Source organism: Macaca thibetana, chromosome 7, assembly GCF_024542745.1.
Source record: "Macaca thibetana thibetana isolate TM-01 chromosome 7, ASM2454274v1, whole genome shotgun sequence".
Lineage (NCBI taxonomy): Eukaryota > Metazoa > Chordata > Mammalia > Primates > Cercopithecidae > Macaca > Macaca thibetana.
The window spans coordinates 30,287,333-30,304,700 of record NC_065584.1 but is presented as its reverse complement, the minus strand read 5'-3'; the positions used below and the strand labels follow the sequence as shown (position 1 = coordinate 30,304,700).

General features: G+C 43.1%; 1 protein-coding gene across 3 annotated transcripts in view; it reads right to left on the bottom strand.

The window, feature by feature from the left end:
- Positions 1-1,877: 1,877 nt before the first annotated feature.
- Positions 1,878-17,368, bottom strand: part of TMED8 (transmembrane p24 trafficking protein family member 8) — a 46,814-nt gene continuing 31,323 nt past the window's right edge. Inside the window, exons 3-6 of one of the 3 annotated variants that reach the window (XM_050798864.1) lie at positions 13,686-13,815; positions 10,787-10,928; positions 10,264-10,569; positions 1,878-8,830 (exon numbers count right to left, since the gene is read on the bottom strand). In XM_050798864.1, the coding sequence (XP_050654821.1) occupies positions 8,613-8,830; positions 10,264-10,569; positions 10,787-10,928; positions 13,686-13,815 (796 nt within the window). In that variant the 3' untranslated portion in view covers positions 1,878-8,612. Of the gene's footprint in view, positions 8,831-10,263; positions 10,570-10,786; positions 10,929-13,685; positions 13,818-17,368 lie in introns of all 3 variants that reach the window. The other 2 variants (XM_050798865.1, XM_050798866.1) reach the window with 2 other exon arrangements.

Below are 17,368 nucleotides of genomic sequence, written 5' to 3'. Positions count from 1 at the left end.
TCCTGCCTCAGCCTCCCGAGTAGCTGGGATTACAGGCACATTGGTCAGGCTGGTCTCAAACTCCTGACCTTAGGTGATCTGCCCACCTTGGCCTCCCAAAGTGCTGGAATTACAGGCGTGAGTCACCACGCCCGGCCAAGATACGGCTCCTTTTAACTTTTAGATTTTTTTTTTTTTTTTTTGAAGAGTCTCACTCTGTTGCCAGGCTGGAGTGCAGTGGAGCAATCTCGGTTCACTGCAACCTCCGCCTCCCAGGTTCAAGCGATTCTCCTGCCTCAGCTTCCCAAGTAGCTAGGACTGCAGGCCCACGCCACCACGCCCAGCTAATTTTTGTATTTGTAGTAGAGACAGGGTTTCACCATGTTGGCCAGGATGGTCTTGATCTCTTGACCTTGTGATCCACCTGCCTTGGTCTCCCAAAGTGCTGGGATTACAGGTATGAGCCACCATGCCGGCCTAGATTTTTTTCTTTATTTAAAAAAATTTTTCTTAGAGATAGAGTCTCACCGTGTTGCCCAGGCTGATCTTGATCCTCCCGCCTCAGCCTCCCGAGTAGCTGGGCTGGCTCTTACTTCTAAACATAACTTATTTAGCTCTTGCTTCCAAGGTCACAAGCAATTCTACTTTCGGAGAATACTTTGAACTAAGGATAGCTGCTGAGTTTAAGTCACAACTGCACAGGTTAAAGAACATCAAGGCTGAATGTCAAGAGCTGTAATATGTGAGCTGCCTTTTGTAATCTTGAGCTATGTCAAGGTCAATGATATGAAACATGAATGCTTTTAAAAGTTAAAAAATAATCTTAAAGCCAGGTGCGGTGGCTCATACCTGTAATCCTAGCACTTTGAGAGGCTGAGGAGGGTGGATTGCCTGAGCTCAAGAGTTTGAGAACAGCCTCAGCAACACGGTGAAACCTTGTCTCTACTAAAATACAAAAAATTAGCTGGGCGTGGTGGCATGTGCCTGTAATCCCAGCTATGGGAGAGGCTGAGGCAGGAGAATTGCTTGAACCTGGGAGGTGGAGGTTGCAGTGAGCTGAGATCGCGCCACTGTACTCCAGCCTGGCGACAGAGCGAGACTCCATCTCAAAAAATAATAATAATCTTAAATATATTATGTGTTGACAGTGACATATTACATCCAGCATACCCAAACATGAATCATTAATGATCTCCAGCTACACGGAATCTGCCTGGGCTTTTTGTTAGTTGTAGGGTAGTTTCGTGATTACATTCATTTACCTCAGTTGTTTCAGATCCCTTCCTCTTTTATGCTTCAACCTCTAAAATATGTTGCAACAGAAAGCAGAGAATGATCTAACAGGTTCATTTTAGGATCACAGATATCACCGAAGGAAATATTTAAATGCTACCCTTCCCTGCTCAAATGTGAGTCCTTATTCTGCAACAGACACCAGGGATGTGGAGAGGCAGTGGTTTAAAAGATAGCAAAGATATATTATGGTGTCACTTTTGTAAATGAAAACAGGCTGAATTCATATCACCCAGATTACGTTAATGATTGGCCTGGTATCCAAAGTGGAGGTTCCAAATTTGAACAGAGTATGTTCATGGGGAAACGGGCCTCACTGGGACCAAATGCTGACATAAAACTCAGAACTCACTAATCATCACTATAAACCCAGTTTTTCCAATCCCAGTTCCCAGTTGATGATACTCTGCCATGAATTTAAATGCAGATGAAAGATCTATTATTAATCTTATTCTCAATTTTTTTCTTTTTAGTCTTTACTTTTACAATCTTAATAGATTATGAAATAATTCCTATGGGTTTATAGAACACCTTTCTTAAGGAAGATACATGAAAGACAAAGAATTTAAAATGTAAATCAGGTTCATTAAAATACAACTCAGATGTTACCAGGTGCATAGTGAAAAAGTTTATTTATGACAGATTTGAAAACTCGGAAGAGATGACAAAGAATGCACAAAAGCATCACAAAACTGTTACATAATATAAAACACAAGAACTGAGCTATTTAAAGAAGCACAGCTCAGAATCATCAGTGTAATCGCAGTAACACACACCCAGTGCCACAGGGTGACAAAAATGGTATTTTAAAAGAAAAACCACTCAGCAGGACACAAGAATTAAGTAACAATTTGGTAAGAGCTCTTAGAAATCACAGATGTTGATAGCATTTCTCATGACAGGGGACATGTAAAACAAGCTGACCATAAAAAATGATTAGTTGGGATACTTTTGTATTTTAAAGGAAAAAGATAAAACAGTGACACAGTTTCTCTTCCAGACCCTTTTTGTAATGTCAGCAACAGTACATGATACAGAACAGTAAGGAAATAAGGTCTTTGTGGTTGCCAATTGCTTAAATCTTTACAAAGAAAACATGATCATCTTTCAGTCAACTGATTGATCTGAGTACATGGCACCAAAGAAAGCCCTTCAGAAATAGAAGCTAAATGGCATAAAGTAGTTTAGAAAATCTTCAAGCACCTCCCTTTATTCCAATTATCCTTTTCCAAAGTCTGGCTTTCTTATAATCCATCACTTTGATTACAAAACAGCTCTCTTCTGGGAATTTCAAAACACTTCCCGTTATGTTAAGGGAAAATGGCTATGCCAGAGTCATGGGGTACAGGATTGTTTTCTCCAGACTTGACTTCTCTTTAACATGGCTAAATGGAAATAATTTAGCTTGGTTAAATGAAAGCTATTTCACTTAACGGGATAATCTCAGGAGACATGAGTGGAGTTTTTCATGTGGAATTTCTTAGTAAAATGTACTGTTTAGGATATAAGAGAAGGAATTAAGATAATGTTTTCCAGATGATTCTTGGCCTGATCCTAAGAATCAACAATAACAATCAATAGCAAGGAACATTACACATTCAACCCTGAGTGACGAAGAGAGTTCAGGAAGAGAGCCCCTTAAACTCTGAATTAAGGGCTCTTTGGTAATATCATATACTATAATATTTCAAACCAAAACTTCAAAATGGTTCATGATCCTATTTCAGAACTTTAGAAAATATACTTGTCCTCTGGAAGTAATTTCACATATATTATTTTACCCCCAGATAAGCCACAACTACCTGCTTAAAAAATTTTTTTTAAACTATGGAATTAAATAAACATGCATCTCTAGATTTCTAGGGCAACTTTTCATCATATCTTAGAATGAAGAGCCATGACATTAACTCTGGTCCACATACCTGGGGCCTAAAAGAAATCAGGTACATAAAATAGGAATCAGATCATGAGCCTCATTTCAAAGCCAGTGTCTTGCCTTTGGACTCGGTGTGTGAGGCATGCCTATTTGTAAATGAGCTCCACTATCACTGGCTTTAGTCTATAGTGTTTTCCTAGCTTAGAAATTTCTTACCTTAAGAATTCAAACAGGAGGGGCTTTGTTGGGCCTTCTTGGTTTAGGCAGGGACAATGCAACACTTGAGAGGGAGCAGTGACTTCTGAGCAAAATTCTAAGATGCATTCGATAGCTTTGCTCTCCCCTCCCCCGATACTCCTACCCTTTGCCCCCTCATTTTATTTTGTTTTCACTCCTTGTGATCAATTTTAAAAGACAGTTATCAAGCAGCACAAAACGGTGTAACTTACGCCCCTCCCTTACGCTCCACTAAAACAAGTATCTTATGTAAATATTAGGGTCACTCAACTCCACACCTTAGAACCATTGGGGTTAAAAGGCAACCTTCTGCAGATAAGTGGTCTTAACAAATACAAAAGCAGACTTTAGAGTCTGGGTTTCAACTAATTCTCTCAAAGAGGGACTGAGCAGGACTCAAACATAAACATACTTCCTATAGATTAAGACATTTTATGATAATACCTAATCCCACTGCTTAATATAAGACAGTGTTCAGATTTCACTCTTCCATATACATATTATAATGGGACAACATACACTTTTTTAAAAGCCTGAGTTTTTCTTTCCAAAATAACAAAAATATTCTTTTAAAGTGCATGTATCAATTCATTAAGAAAAAAAACTAAGAATGGTCTAATTCCAAATTGCTACCCACTTCCATGATAAAGCTACCTGTTATCTGAGGATCGAGTTTTAATATCAGAGTCCTGAGGACATGTCATCAAGCAACAGAGGTTAGCATAAAGCCCTTCCGGAGCAGCTTCACAATCACGCCTGTACTGACATGCCAGTTAGTAAGGAAAACAGCAGAGATCATGGCCTGAGGGAAAGGGGAAATATAGCACAGGTTTTGGAAGATGGAGACCAAGAAACAACCTTTTTTTTTTTTGAGATGGAGTCTTGCTCTGTTGTCCAGTCTGGAGTGCAGTGGCATGATCTTGGCTCACTGCAACCTCCGCCTCCTGGGCTCAAGAAATTCTCCCTGCCTCTGCCTCCAGAGTAGCTGGGATTATAGGTGCCTGCCACTACGCCCAGCTAACTTTTTGTATTTTGTAGAGACGGGGTTTCACTACGTTGGCCAGGCTGGTCTCGAACTCCTGGCTTCAAGTGATCTGCCCACCTTGGCCTCCCAAAGTGCTGGGATTACAGGCATGAGCCACCGTGCCTGGCCTCCAAGAAACATTTTTATGAAGACCACCTCCTGGGTAACCCCTGTTGAATGAAACAGGTCTGCTAAAAATCCGGGGCTCTCTGACAGAGCTGAGGTTGTCTGTGCAGGGGACATTCTCAACATTCTCTAATTGGACACTTATCAAAAGGAACAGAATGTTAGAGTCATCTTTGCTTAAGAATTGGTAGTTTAAAATTTTTACATTTATGTGGGGAGTGTATGTATACATATATATACAGAAAACCAAAAATAAAATTCTAAGCCCCTCAACTGGCTGAATGGACCCCTCTCTTGGCCCAGGGGATATCAAAGGAACCTGAAAAACTAGTCCCTGGTGGGAAGAAGGGGGTCGGACGTGCCTCATATTACCCTCTTCCCTTTGGAATTTAAATACAACTGACCAGCATTAACATTAAAACAGTGATCTTAAGACTAACCAAACAGACTCTTTGTGGCAATAAAATATCAAATCCCAACCTGACTCTGGTGTAGCATCACATGACAGCAGGCCCCAAAGGAAATTTACCCCCCAATATATTTATTTGACATATTTTGAAATGGCCCTACAAAGCTGTTTCTTGTAGGGGAAATTGCATTCTGTAGAGAATCTATTAGGTCTTTTCTGGAGAGTCTGACACCTTTTAAGGTCTAAAAAGAAATATTCATCATCTGTTCTCTCTGAAGCCTGCTACCTGGAGGCTTCATCTACATGACAAGAACCTCGGCTTCCACAAGCCCCGCTTACTTTAACTTAAGCTGACTTCATCTTTTCAGGTAGAGCTTAACTCTTTCAACCAACTGCCAGTCAGGTACTCTTTGATCTACCTCTGACCTGGAAACCCCCATCTTCAAGATGTCCTGCCTTTCCAGGCCAAACCAGTGTATGCCTTACATGTATTGATTTATGGCTTTGCCTGGAACTTCTGTCTCCCTCAAATGTATAAAGCTGTTACCCGACTCCTTAGGCACGTGTTCTCAGAACCTCCTGAGGCCCCGGCACAGACTCTTAACCTTGGCAAAATAAACCTCTAAAAATATTGAGACCTGTCTCAGATACTTTTTGGTTTATAATATATTTATATTTCTCTTAAGCTGTTTGCTGAATGTTTTCACAATAAAACATTGAAGGAAAAATCAATACTTTAAACATGTCTTCCTTTCTAAAAGCCCCATCTCTCAACAAAGTGGCAGAACTAAAACTAAAGAAATTTAAGAACTCAGTCACTCTGTATAGAGAATTCCAATCTCCTACTATGAAGCACTTTCTTTCAATTGTTTGTTAATATTTATTTGTGCTCTAGGGAACAAGATCAGGATCAAAGCAAACGATTTTTGTTTCATTGTTTGGGTCTATACATTTGGACTGGGAGGGGCTGAGAAAATGACTGTCTCTTAGAATTTGCTGGGCTGTGGGTTCTCAGTAATTACCTGTGCTTCAGTAAACAATATCTTGCCCCTAAAGTTCAATTATTTCAGAAATGTAATGTGAGAATAGTGAATTAGACGGTGAAAATATCTTCTTTAGCTATTTTGTGCTAATGGAACACAGAAACCCCGACTGTTGGTGAAAAACCAGTATGGAATGAAATGTAACCATGCCCAGGACATCAAAAGTGACCAGACACTAACAGGCACACAGAGGCGAGGGGAACAAGTCCCTTAGGCTTCCCTGATGCAACAGAACTAGGATTCCAAAGAAAATAAGCAGAGAATCTCATGGTGAAAATCAATAATAACAAGTGTTATCCTTGGGAACTTGCTGTGTATGGCCTGACAGTTTCAATTTGAGAGAAAGGCAGAAGTTAATAATAAACAGGAAAAATAAGCAAGGCTTTTGCTGACTAGAAAACAGCTCAGTAGAAAATTATTTTACAAAGATTATATTCAGTTAGCTAAGGCATGATTCAGCTTCAATATGCAAGAGCGGTCACTCAGCTATCCAATGGGATGACACACAGCAAATCTGCTCTTCACTGCCTCAACAGACAGTCACTAAAATAATTTCTTTAAAGGTATATAAATTGTGGCCAGTGTAATCCTCTACAAAACACATTTGCAAATATAAAATAATGGAGGTATGATGCTGCTCAGAGAATGGGAATGGTTGGCAGTCCCCAACATCCCATCCCGCTGGGGGCTTTGCTCCGAGGGGAAGAGCAGGTGCAGGATATATTGCCCTTTGATGTGATGTAGATGCTACTAGGGACCCACTGGGAAGAGTCCTGTTCCTTGAGTTATGCTACTGTAGGGACAGACACTTGGTGTGAGGAATCCAACAATGAAGGAGTGAGTCAAAGGAAACATCACAAAGAAGGTGACTCCTCAGAGGAGACAAAGGACTCTGAAATCCTGGAATCACAGGATATCTCTGATTGGCTAGGCAATTCCTCTGCACTCAATCCCCAGCAAATGGTCAGATTCCCTCACAACTTGGGGGAGTGCTGGACTGTACCCCAAACATGGAGTAAGGTGGCATCATCCATCTCTGAAGGGCCATACTCCTTGCAAAGCTGTCACAGGACTGACCTGCAGAAATAAAACCTCATCGCTTCCCAAATTATCCTAAAAATATCATCTTTAACTCCATAAAAGAGGGGGCTTCAGTGGCTCAGAACAGATGGGAAGCCTTCTGAGAAACAGATGGAAACTGTTTCAAAGGCAAAATGAAATGTGCTAAAAAAAAAATAAATATAGTAATAAATAAATCTAATTATTCTTCAGAATTCACAGGCAGTAACAGACATAACACAAGGAGTAAGAGACAGGGAGGTACAAACACAGAGACTGCTGAGGTCCCATCTCACCTCTGACTCCTTCTCCGCCTGGGGGCCGGGCATCTGGTGCTCCGGTGACCACTGGCTGCAGCACCACCTGCACTCTGTGGCACTGCTGAGCCTCAGGAGTGACAGAGTAGGAAATGCTGTCACCAGGGAAATGCAAGCTTTGGTCAGGTAAAGAACAAATACAATCAGCAGCAATAGTGAAGCTTCATGATCACCTAAACTAAGGGACTCTGAACACCAAAAGCTTTAAGCCCTCAATGCAAGAAACCTAAATGCAGAAACTTTGGAAACCTGATTGGGTTTCACTGCATTTGATTCCAAAGCAACATTTCTAAATAGCACTCCTACTCTAAAGACAAAAAATAGTGGTGAGGACTCTGCAGTGGTTTTCTGTTTTTCATCTTCTCTCTCAGATGATACCATTCCTTCTTTGATTATACAAAAAAAAAAAAAAAAAAAAAATAGTAACACTTGACTTTCAAATATGTGGGTTCTGACATCAGTTCAGTACCTAATTTCCACTCTCTCCACTTTGACTGCCGGTGCCCATGGTAAGGGAAACCAGCTCTTGGAACAGGAAATAATGGAGGCAGTTTTTCTTCCCACAAGATCTTAGGTTACATTGATCATCACTTTAGATTGCATGAAAGTTCTTGCTGTAATGGCAAAAACATAGACTTAGGAAAGAGAAAGGAGGAGGTGTCTACCATCAGGAATAGTAACAGCCCTCCAAAGGCAGTGTGGTCTCCCAGCTATGCAGAGACCAAGAATAACCAGCAGGCAGGAATATGGCAGTGGTGACAGGCTGGATAGAGCTTTCTCCAACCAAAAGATTGGGCTCCTTCATGGACAATGTGCTTTTCCCTCTTCTGGCACCTCAAAAAGTTAAAGAGAGTGGGTGCCACTAAATGCACTGGTTATAAGGGCTCTGGGAGAGGAGAGGGCAGCAATCTGAATGATAAACCTGTGCCAAGATGAATCTATTTTTAAAAAACAACGCCCTGCTTCCTTTCAGGCTTGTGCCCAATGGGTGCCTTCAAGAGGGAATCTGCTGGAGTCTGAAGCAAGAAGAGTATGAGTCAGGGACCACAGAACAGGGGCACTACACCACCACCTGCAGAAGCCAAGAAGGGGAAAAAGCTACATGGGCCAACAGTCAGGCACGCCAGACAGGGTGTGAGGCTCAGGAGCCCCACATGAACCTTTGGCTCTTGCCTATCCCAAACAAGAGGCACCAGCTGGCAGCCTGCTTCAGCCAGCAAATACAGCCTGCCCCCGTCCCAGCAGTCCTTCAGCTGGTGTAGTAGATGTGGAAGTAGAGAGTCTTGTTGCGCAGCAGGGAGTAGGAGTTGTCAAACTTGAGCAGGTAGATGCCCTCACCAGGGTAGTCATGGCTGCCAGCCTGCACGTCTCGGTGGCTGTCCCGCCGGTACACAGGCATGACCTCCCCATAGCGACCCCGCAAGGAGCTCCTGGAGCCTCTCTCCACATCTCCAGCTGGAACGGGTTCTGCATGAGCAAAATGGCAGAGTGTTTGGATATGTGTTCAGAGACTGCGTAAGTCCTGCCTGAAGGTGAGCGGAAGGACCAGGTGACCCAGTGACTTTCACAGTGCGGGGAGGTTATTGCCGTCCTACAGACAGACATCTGGAAATGTCTGGTGATCTTTTGGTCATCACAGTGACTACTAGGTGATACCTGCATTTAGTACCCAAGGGTCCAGGAATGCTAAAATCAGGATCGCACCTACACATCAAAGAAGTGTCCTATCCCAAATGCCAATAATGTCTCCACTGAGAAACAATGATTTAGCCTGATAGGAGCCTTCCTAGCTTCAGAAGTGTCTGGACATTTCTGAGAGGGAGAAAGAGATGTTTAGAAGGAAAGATCCTGACATTCTTTCATTTAATAGGTGAAAGGACTAGCTAATGGAGATAGGAATTGCAAATAAACATGCTGTAAAGTGACCCTAGCACCTTCACTTGGCTTCCTGAAAAGCAGCAAATAAGATACAAGGTTCTCCTCTTTCCCAAAGACCTGTAGATTTCTCTGCAGCTTGCTTTTTTTTTTTTTTTTTTTTTTTTTTTGAGACGGAGTATCACTCTGTCACCCAGGCTGGAGTGTAGTGTGGCCCGATCTCTGGCTCACTGCAAGCTCCACCTCCCGGGTTGACGCCATTCTCCTGCCTCAGACTCCCGATTAGCTGGGACTACAGGCGCCCACCACCATGCCCAGCTAATGTTTTTGTTTTTTTAGTAGAGACGGGGTTTCACCGTGTTAGCTTTCTATGAAGAAGCACGTTAAGGGATTGATTGTAAGATTATATAAGAAAATCAGGGAATAAGAGGAATAGGACTAATGCTTAGGACCTAATCTTAAATTACCTGAAAAAATGCCTCTGGGCCATCCTTAGTAGACACTACAGATAGAAACTGGAATGGAGCCCAGAGACCCTTATAAAACTTCTCTGGGCGTGAAGTAAAGAAGTAGCCAATAGTTAGCCAGCTATGAGAGTCTAGGGTAGGGAGAGAATGGGTACCTGTAGCAAACTGTAATCACTCACTTTGGTTCCAGGCCAAGAATATCTCCAAAGTAAAAGAGAGATGTAAAATAATCTCTGGCTTACATGCAACCTGAAAGACCATCCCTCTAAACTGCAGCATGACTCCCCCTCTCTCTGCTCCCGCCCCATCCCTGCCCTCAGGAAGGTGTTGGGAAAACAATGAGGTACTGATGAAAGGAAAAGAGGCTTGCTTTCAACTAAGGCAGCAGTATCAACCTTATCACAACGTTCTCTTTGGCCTGTACCACTCAGCTTAGCTTGTAATGCTGAGTTCCTCAACTGCTTTCGAAGGAAGAGGAAGACTGGTACAACACAGGAAATGGTCACCAGAAATTAGGTTAAGCCAGAAAACTGCAAATTATGTTAACATTAAATTTACCTTCAATCTCTTCCTCCTCTTCCTCTTCTTCATCCTCATCATCACTGGAATCACTGACCTGCACAGTTATGTCAGTGCTGGTTACAGGGGTCCAGTCAAAATAAACTCCAAAGCCAATGTCATAGTCATCAGTTGCAAACTCCCAGCAGACACGCTTCCCCTCTGGATGAGTAGGTACGCGGATGGTCACCACCTCACCACGCTTCACCACCAGACGGCTGTTCTTCTCTTTGCCCAGCTTGCTTTTGAATTCCTTCACCTTGGCGAAGGTCCAGATGCATGGAGGAGCCATCAGAGGTGGGGAGACTGAAAGGACAGGCAGCTTAGCACTGAGAAACCATGAGGAAACATGAGTACCCCCGGCATTTTGCTAAGAGAGGTTGGCACAGTCAGACATTCTTTCTACTGGCTTCTTTGACTTCCTTTCACAAGTCATTTCCTTTCCTTCCATTTGTCTGTCTGCCTGCCTTTCTTTAAGTATCTACTGGAAATAAACCACCTCCTATACTCCCAAAGGTCTCACCTTTCCTGTGGTCCCCCAGAAGATCTGCAGATTCCAAATCAGCTGAAAGAACATCTATAGCTCCTGTATGTTCAGATTGGATCATAACGATGTCCCCAGACCTCTGTGGAACTTGATACTTGGCCATCTGCACAACAGAACTCTGGTTAAAGGAGTATTAGAGTGGCAGATTCTAATTAATCTTTTTGCATGAAGGCTGCCCCACCCCTGCTCTATTATCTCCACTCTCCCCACTCAAAGCTTAATGTACTAGTCAATGTTCCTTCTCTTTCTTCCAAATAGGAGTTGCTAATAAATTCTACTAATTTTTTAAAGTCACCAAAATATTCCATTGTTTAAAGACTGTTTCCTACCTTTTGCAACTTTCCTGCTCCAAACCTTTTATAAGGTCCTTGCCTGCCAACACCCTTGCAGATTGTTGACAGTATTTGCATCGACCATGATTCTGGGCCATGCCTTGGTCTTACCTCACCTGCACAGTACTTCCCTGTGGCTCCTCTCATTAACAGCTCTTGCTCCTAGGGTTTAGTCTGACTCCCACTCTGCCACACAGCCTCCTGCTACAGTTCCCACTCAAGGGTTACTTCTACATTACTGTCAATCAGCTCTCCAAAGCACTGCGGAGACAGAATCTGGTTTATAGTCTTTCTCTCATCCAAAGCCCACCTCAGACTACAGGTTGTCTCAGTCTTGAAGTCACTAACAGTGTTCTATCAATAGTTACAATTTCACCTTAGACCAGCCCCAGGACTTGCATTTAAATGGTACATTTGCTGCCAGACGTCTGACTTACATGGAAGAATGCAAATGGCATTTGATACTCAAAGCCCTTGCTAACCCATGCAGGAGCTTACAATGTCTCCCTGGTGAGTTTCCCTTCAAATCACTCAGATTAGTGTTCCTGGTTTCATGCTATTATACCTTAATTTCCTGCCCCTTCTCCAAACAGTTGGCAGGCAATTCAGCAAGAAATCTATACCTATTGCCCACAGGGGAGAGCACATCAGTGAGTCAGCAATCCAGTTAAGAGGTTGGAATTGTGTTTGTGAGAAATAAATAAATCAACTTTGTAATCCTCCCAGGCTAACTGAAGTGAATCAGACTTTGGCTAGTGTGCTTGAACAAATCCTTCCTTTTCTAAAATGCTAAATAAAGGATTAGGTTGCAACATATTAGCTCCACAGCCGTAGTAAACTCTCTAACAGCCCTCAGTCTCAGTTTCCTCATTTCTTTCTTTTTTTTTTTTTGAGACAGAGTCTCGCTCTGTCGCCCAGGCTGGAGTGCAGTGGCGCGATCTCGGCTCACTGCAAGCTCCGCCTCCCAGGTTCACGGCATTCTCCTGCCTCAGCCTCCCAAGTAGCTGGGACTACAGGCACCCGCCACCATGCCCGGCTACTTTTGTTTTATATTTTTTAGTAGAGACGGGGCTTCACAGTGTTAGCCAGGATGGCCTCGATCTCCTGACCTCGTGATTTGCCTGCCTCGGCCTCCCAAAGTGCTGGGATTACAGGCGTGAGCTACCGTGCCCGGCCTCATTTCTTTCTTTCCTTTTTTTTTTTTTTTTTTTTTTGAGACAGAGTTTTGCTCTTATTGCCCAGGCTAAAGTGCAATGGTGCCATCTCGGCTTACCGCAACCTCCGCCTCCCACGTTCAAGCAATTTTCCTGCCTCAGCCTCCTGAGTAGCTGGGATTACAGGCACCTGCCAACACGCCCAGCTAATTTTGTATTTTTAGTAGAGACAGGGTATCTCCATGTTGGTCAGGCTGGTCTTGAACTCCTGACCTCAGGTGATCTGCCCACCTAGGCCTCCCAAAGTGCTGGGATTATAGGCATGAGCCACCGTGCCCAGCCAGTTTCCTCATCTATTAAATGGAGACACAATGGCACCTATCTCACAAGGTTGTTCTCAGGAGTAAATGAAGTGTTACAGATACAAATGCTTGTAAACTATGAAGTATTATACGAATCTAATTATCACGCCTGGTGTTGCCTTCATTGACATTAATACCAACCATTATTCTAATACATATGCTAATAAATGATAAAACAACCCCACCCCCTACCTCCACGGCAGGGGTGCTGCTACACTATCACTTCCATACAGCTACCTGAAGGGCTGGGGCAGGAGGATCACTTGAGCCCAGGAGTTTGAGGCTGCAGTGAGCCATGACTGCACCACTGCACTGAAGCTGAGTGACAGAGTGAGACCTCTGTCTCAAAAAAAAAAACAACAAGGCCGGGTGCAATGGCTCACGTCTGTAATCACAGCACTTTGGGAGGCCGAGACGGGTGGTTCACCTGAGGTCAGGTGTTCCAGACTAGCCTGGCCAACATGGTGAAGCCCTGCCTCTACTAAAAGTACAAAAATTATCCGGGCGTGGTGGCAGGCGCCTGTAATCCCAGTTACTCGGGAGGCTAAGGTAGGAGAAACGCTTGAACCCAGGAGGCGGAGGTTGCAGTGAGCCGAGATCGTGCCACTGCACTCCAGCCTGGGCAACAGAGGGAGACCCTGTCTCAAAAAAAAAAAAAGAAAAAAAGCTTCTATGGAACTTTATCATAAATACTGAATAGATCTACCACAAAAAAAGCAAGAGCAAAATAGTCCAAAATGACTTCGGGCTCCTCAATGAAGAGGATTTTAGAGAACACATGAACATTCATTCTAACACTTCGTTTTCTGAATAGGTGCCTACTGGGTGCCAGTACAATGATGGGCCCTGTGGAAGATACAAATAATCATTCTCCAAATAATAATGAAAACCAAGATGCCCTACATTAGAGGGCAAAGAGAGAATTCCGGGAACCACCCTCGCAGTGCTATCTAATTCCAACCCATCCACTATGTGTCCACATTCTGGTGCCTCCCTTCATAAGAAAGAGCCAGAATCCTCTCCCTACCTCATTGAGGACCTGGGCCTGGTCTGCAGGCAGCAAATCCTGTTTCACCAAAGCCTGAGCCTCCAAGGCACCAGTTGCTTTCCGCAGATCTTCCGTGGCATCCTTACTCACTGGAGATACCATCTGTGGCCTCTCAGAGGAAGAAAGCATGTCAATTCAAGGGCTCTTTGAAAAGACGCAATCATCCTGGAGAAACTTTGAAATAAAACAACATTCAAAACACCCCCAGCCCCACCTGCCCCTGGTGTTTAGCTCTACTGTCACTTTAGCCGACCACTGCCCAGCGCTGAATTGGTCCACAGTAAAGTGTTGACAGTGTGAAAACAAAGACTAAGGCCAGGTCAGAAGCCAGGAGAACCATAGAAAACACACAGCTCCATCATCTGAGATGGACTGCTGGTTTGGTTTTTTTTGTCATTGTTGTTTCTTTTATTTATTTATTTTAGTTGACAAAGTGTATATATTTATGACGTAAAATGTGCTGTTTTGATATATGTATGCATTGTAAAATGATTAAATTGAGCTAATTACCATATCCATCCCCTCACATCTCCTTTTTGTGGCGAGAACATTTAAAATCTACTGTCTTAGCAATTTTCAAGTATACATTGTTATTAACTATTGTCACCATGTTGTACAAAGGTCTCCAGAACTTGTTCCTTCTTCTAACACTTTATACCACTTGACCAACATCTCCCCATCCGACCCCCTGGCCCCAACCCCTATTAACCACCATTCTGTCCTCGGCTTCTATGAGTTCCAATGTTATTCCTCACTCTGGGACCCACAAAATTTTAACCAAAGAATTGTTAGAATCTCAGTTCAGTTCTACACACAAAGCCACTGGCTAGAAGCAAAAGGAGGAGGCCTGCCTAAGGAGGCCTGCCTGGTGGCAGGCACTGGGTCTCACTGCCTCTGTATGCACCAAAACAAACTACAAACTGATGATCGAGGCAACTCTCTGTGCAGTTATCCATGAGGCAGTCTTTCAGCAGGTCTATTTCATACCCTGTCCCCGTCAGTGCTAGCGGTCATCACTTTCTCTCCTTTTTAAAGCACATTAATCAACAATCCCAATGGCTTCAAACACAGCTATGTCAATAGTTGATTGATTGTTTGTTTTTTGACGGAGTTAACCAGGCTGGAGAGCAACGGGGTGATCGTGGCTCACCACAACCTCCGCCTCCCGGGTTCAAGCAATTCTCCTGCCTCAGCCTCCCGAGTAGCTGGGATTACAGGCATGTGCCACCACACCCAGCTAATTTTGTATTTTTAGTAGAGACGGTGTTTCTCCATGTTGTTGGTCAGGCTGGTCTCGAACTTTTGACCTCAGGTGATCCACCCGCCTCGGCCTCCCAAAGTGCTGGGATTACCGGCTTGAGCCACCGTGCTTGGCCGTGAATAGTTGATTTTAAAGATGCAAGAGAATGATTTATACTCTCTTCCATTTCCCCTGGCTTCACAAAAACTAGAAAATTAGTGCCAGGTCTGTAGGACAATAACCCAGGCCTTTTGGAAATCTGTTGCCGATAAAAGGTGACATGGATTTTTTCTGAATGACAATTATCAAAGTATGGTCTGGAGACCCTTGGGGTCCCCAGGACCCTTCAGGGGAGTCTGCGAAGTTCAAAGTATTTCATAATAACACTAAAATGTTATTTCCCCTTTTTTATTCTCATTTTCTCAAGAGTGTGCAGTGGAATTTTCCAGAGACTATATGACATGTGATATTGCAATGGAATGAACTCAGAAGCAGAGCTGAGAATCCAACTGTCTTTTATTAAGCCAAACATTAAAGAGATTTACAATGTCTCTCTTTGTACTACATTCTTTGCTTTGAAAATTAGTTGTTTTTAAGTAAAAACATGTTTTATATATAGCATGTAATGAGTTCATTATTTTTAAATGAACAAATAACCATATTCTAATTTTTCAGTTTTAATTTCTAATATAGTAAATATTGATAGGTATAACCCACACAAACAAAAATTCTTTGGGTCCTCAATCATTTGTAAGAGTATAAAGGTCTGAGAATCCCTCCTTGAGGGCATCATTTCCTTGAAGAGGCTAAGTAAATGTCTGGAAAATGGTAGTATACACCTTATAGGGGAAACAGAAGGAGGCTTTATTTTAGAGTTTATTAGTTTGTTTCTTTCCTTTTTTAACATAAACAAGAAAAATCACTCCTATTTTACAAGTTACCTCTTCAGATAAAACAGCCTTGTTTCGGAATATCTAAAATGACTCCAGCCTACCTCAGGACAGACAAGAGGAGGTCACTCCAAGAATCAGAGCTGTGGGATCCTGTTGATCTTTATAGGTTCACTTGGGTAATTCAATGTGAGCTGTAAACTGGCCTAGGCTGTGGACCTATTTTAACACTCTTCAACCCAGAAATTATAGTCCATTTCTGTTTCTTGACACTGTATCATCTGCCTCCTCTACTAGAAAGTAAGCTTGGTGGCAGGCACTGGGTCTCACTGCCACTGTATGCACAGCACCAGAAACCAAGCCTGCCACCTGGAACTCTAACGCCAATTTTTTTTTTTTTTTTTTTTTTTTTTTTTTTTTTTTTTTTGAGACAGTCTCGCTCACTGGGGTGTAGTGGCATGATCTCGGATCTTGGCTCACTGCAACTCTGCCTCCCTGGTTCAAGCAATTCTCCTGCCTCAGCCTCCCAAGTAGCTGGGACTACAGGTATGCACCACCACACCTGGCTAATTTTTTGTATTTTTAATAGACACAGGGTTTCACCATGTTGGCCAGGCTGGTCTCAGACTTCTGACCTCAGGTGATCCACCCACCTCAGCCTCCCAAAGTGCTGGGATTACAGGCCTGAGCCACCTCGCCCAGCTCTAAGGCCCTTTGCACTCTGACCTCACCTCCCAGAATCCTCATTCTACCCTGGTCCCTCCAGCCACAACAGCCTCTTCAATCCTTGATAGTCCTCAAACACCCCAAGTACTCTCCCACTTGAGAGCTTTTGCATTTGCTGTAACCTCTGCCTAGAATACTCTTCTAGGCCATTAACTCTTCTTTAGTTAACTGAAGACTTCCTTCCAGCAGGTTTTCTGCTGAGAGGTTTCTCAGAGGTCTGTCTATAAAATGGCTACCGCTTCCTGGCCTTGTCACTGTCGTTTTTCTTCACTGCAACTATTACTGCCTGACATGATGTGGAGCATATTTTGTTGATTGCAAGATGCACACCGGCTTTTAGATTTTAACACAACTGAAAGACAGGATGTCTTAAAAATTAATGATATCTTAAAAGTGCCGTGGGCCTGGACTGACGTCAAGTCTTTCCGCAAGAGATTTGCATTTGCTTCTGCCAGTACTTAGGAATGCTACCAATCTAAGACGCCTTGAAATTAAGTTCTCTGTTGAGGGTTTTGTTTAGATCATCCTGGCAGAGTGAATTTAGACAAGACACTGGCTAATACCAACTTGTGGTTCCTATTCTCAGAGGAGATTTTTTCCTCCTATGACACAGTGTCAAGTTGGAGACAATCAAGTTTCCTTGCTGTCCTTTTCTGTGTGGGGATTTTTTTCTTTATATTTTCACTGAAGGTCCAGGCTTTTGGTATCCCAGCTCCATATGGGGGTGTCTATTAGATGATCCATCTTAAGCGTTTCTTCCTTTCTTGGTGGTACATGGAAGTACATCTTACAGTTGATGGCAACTT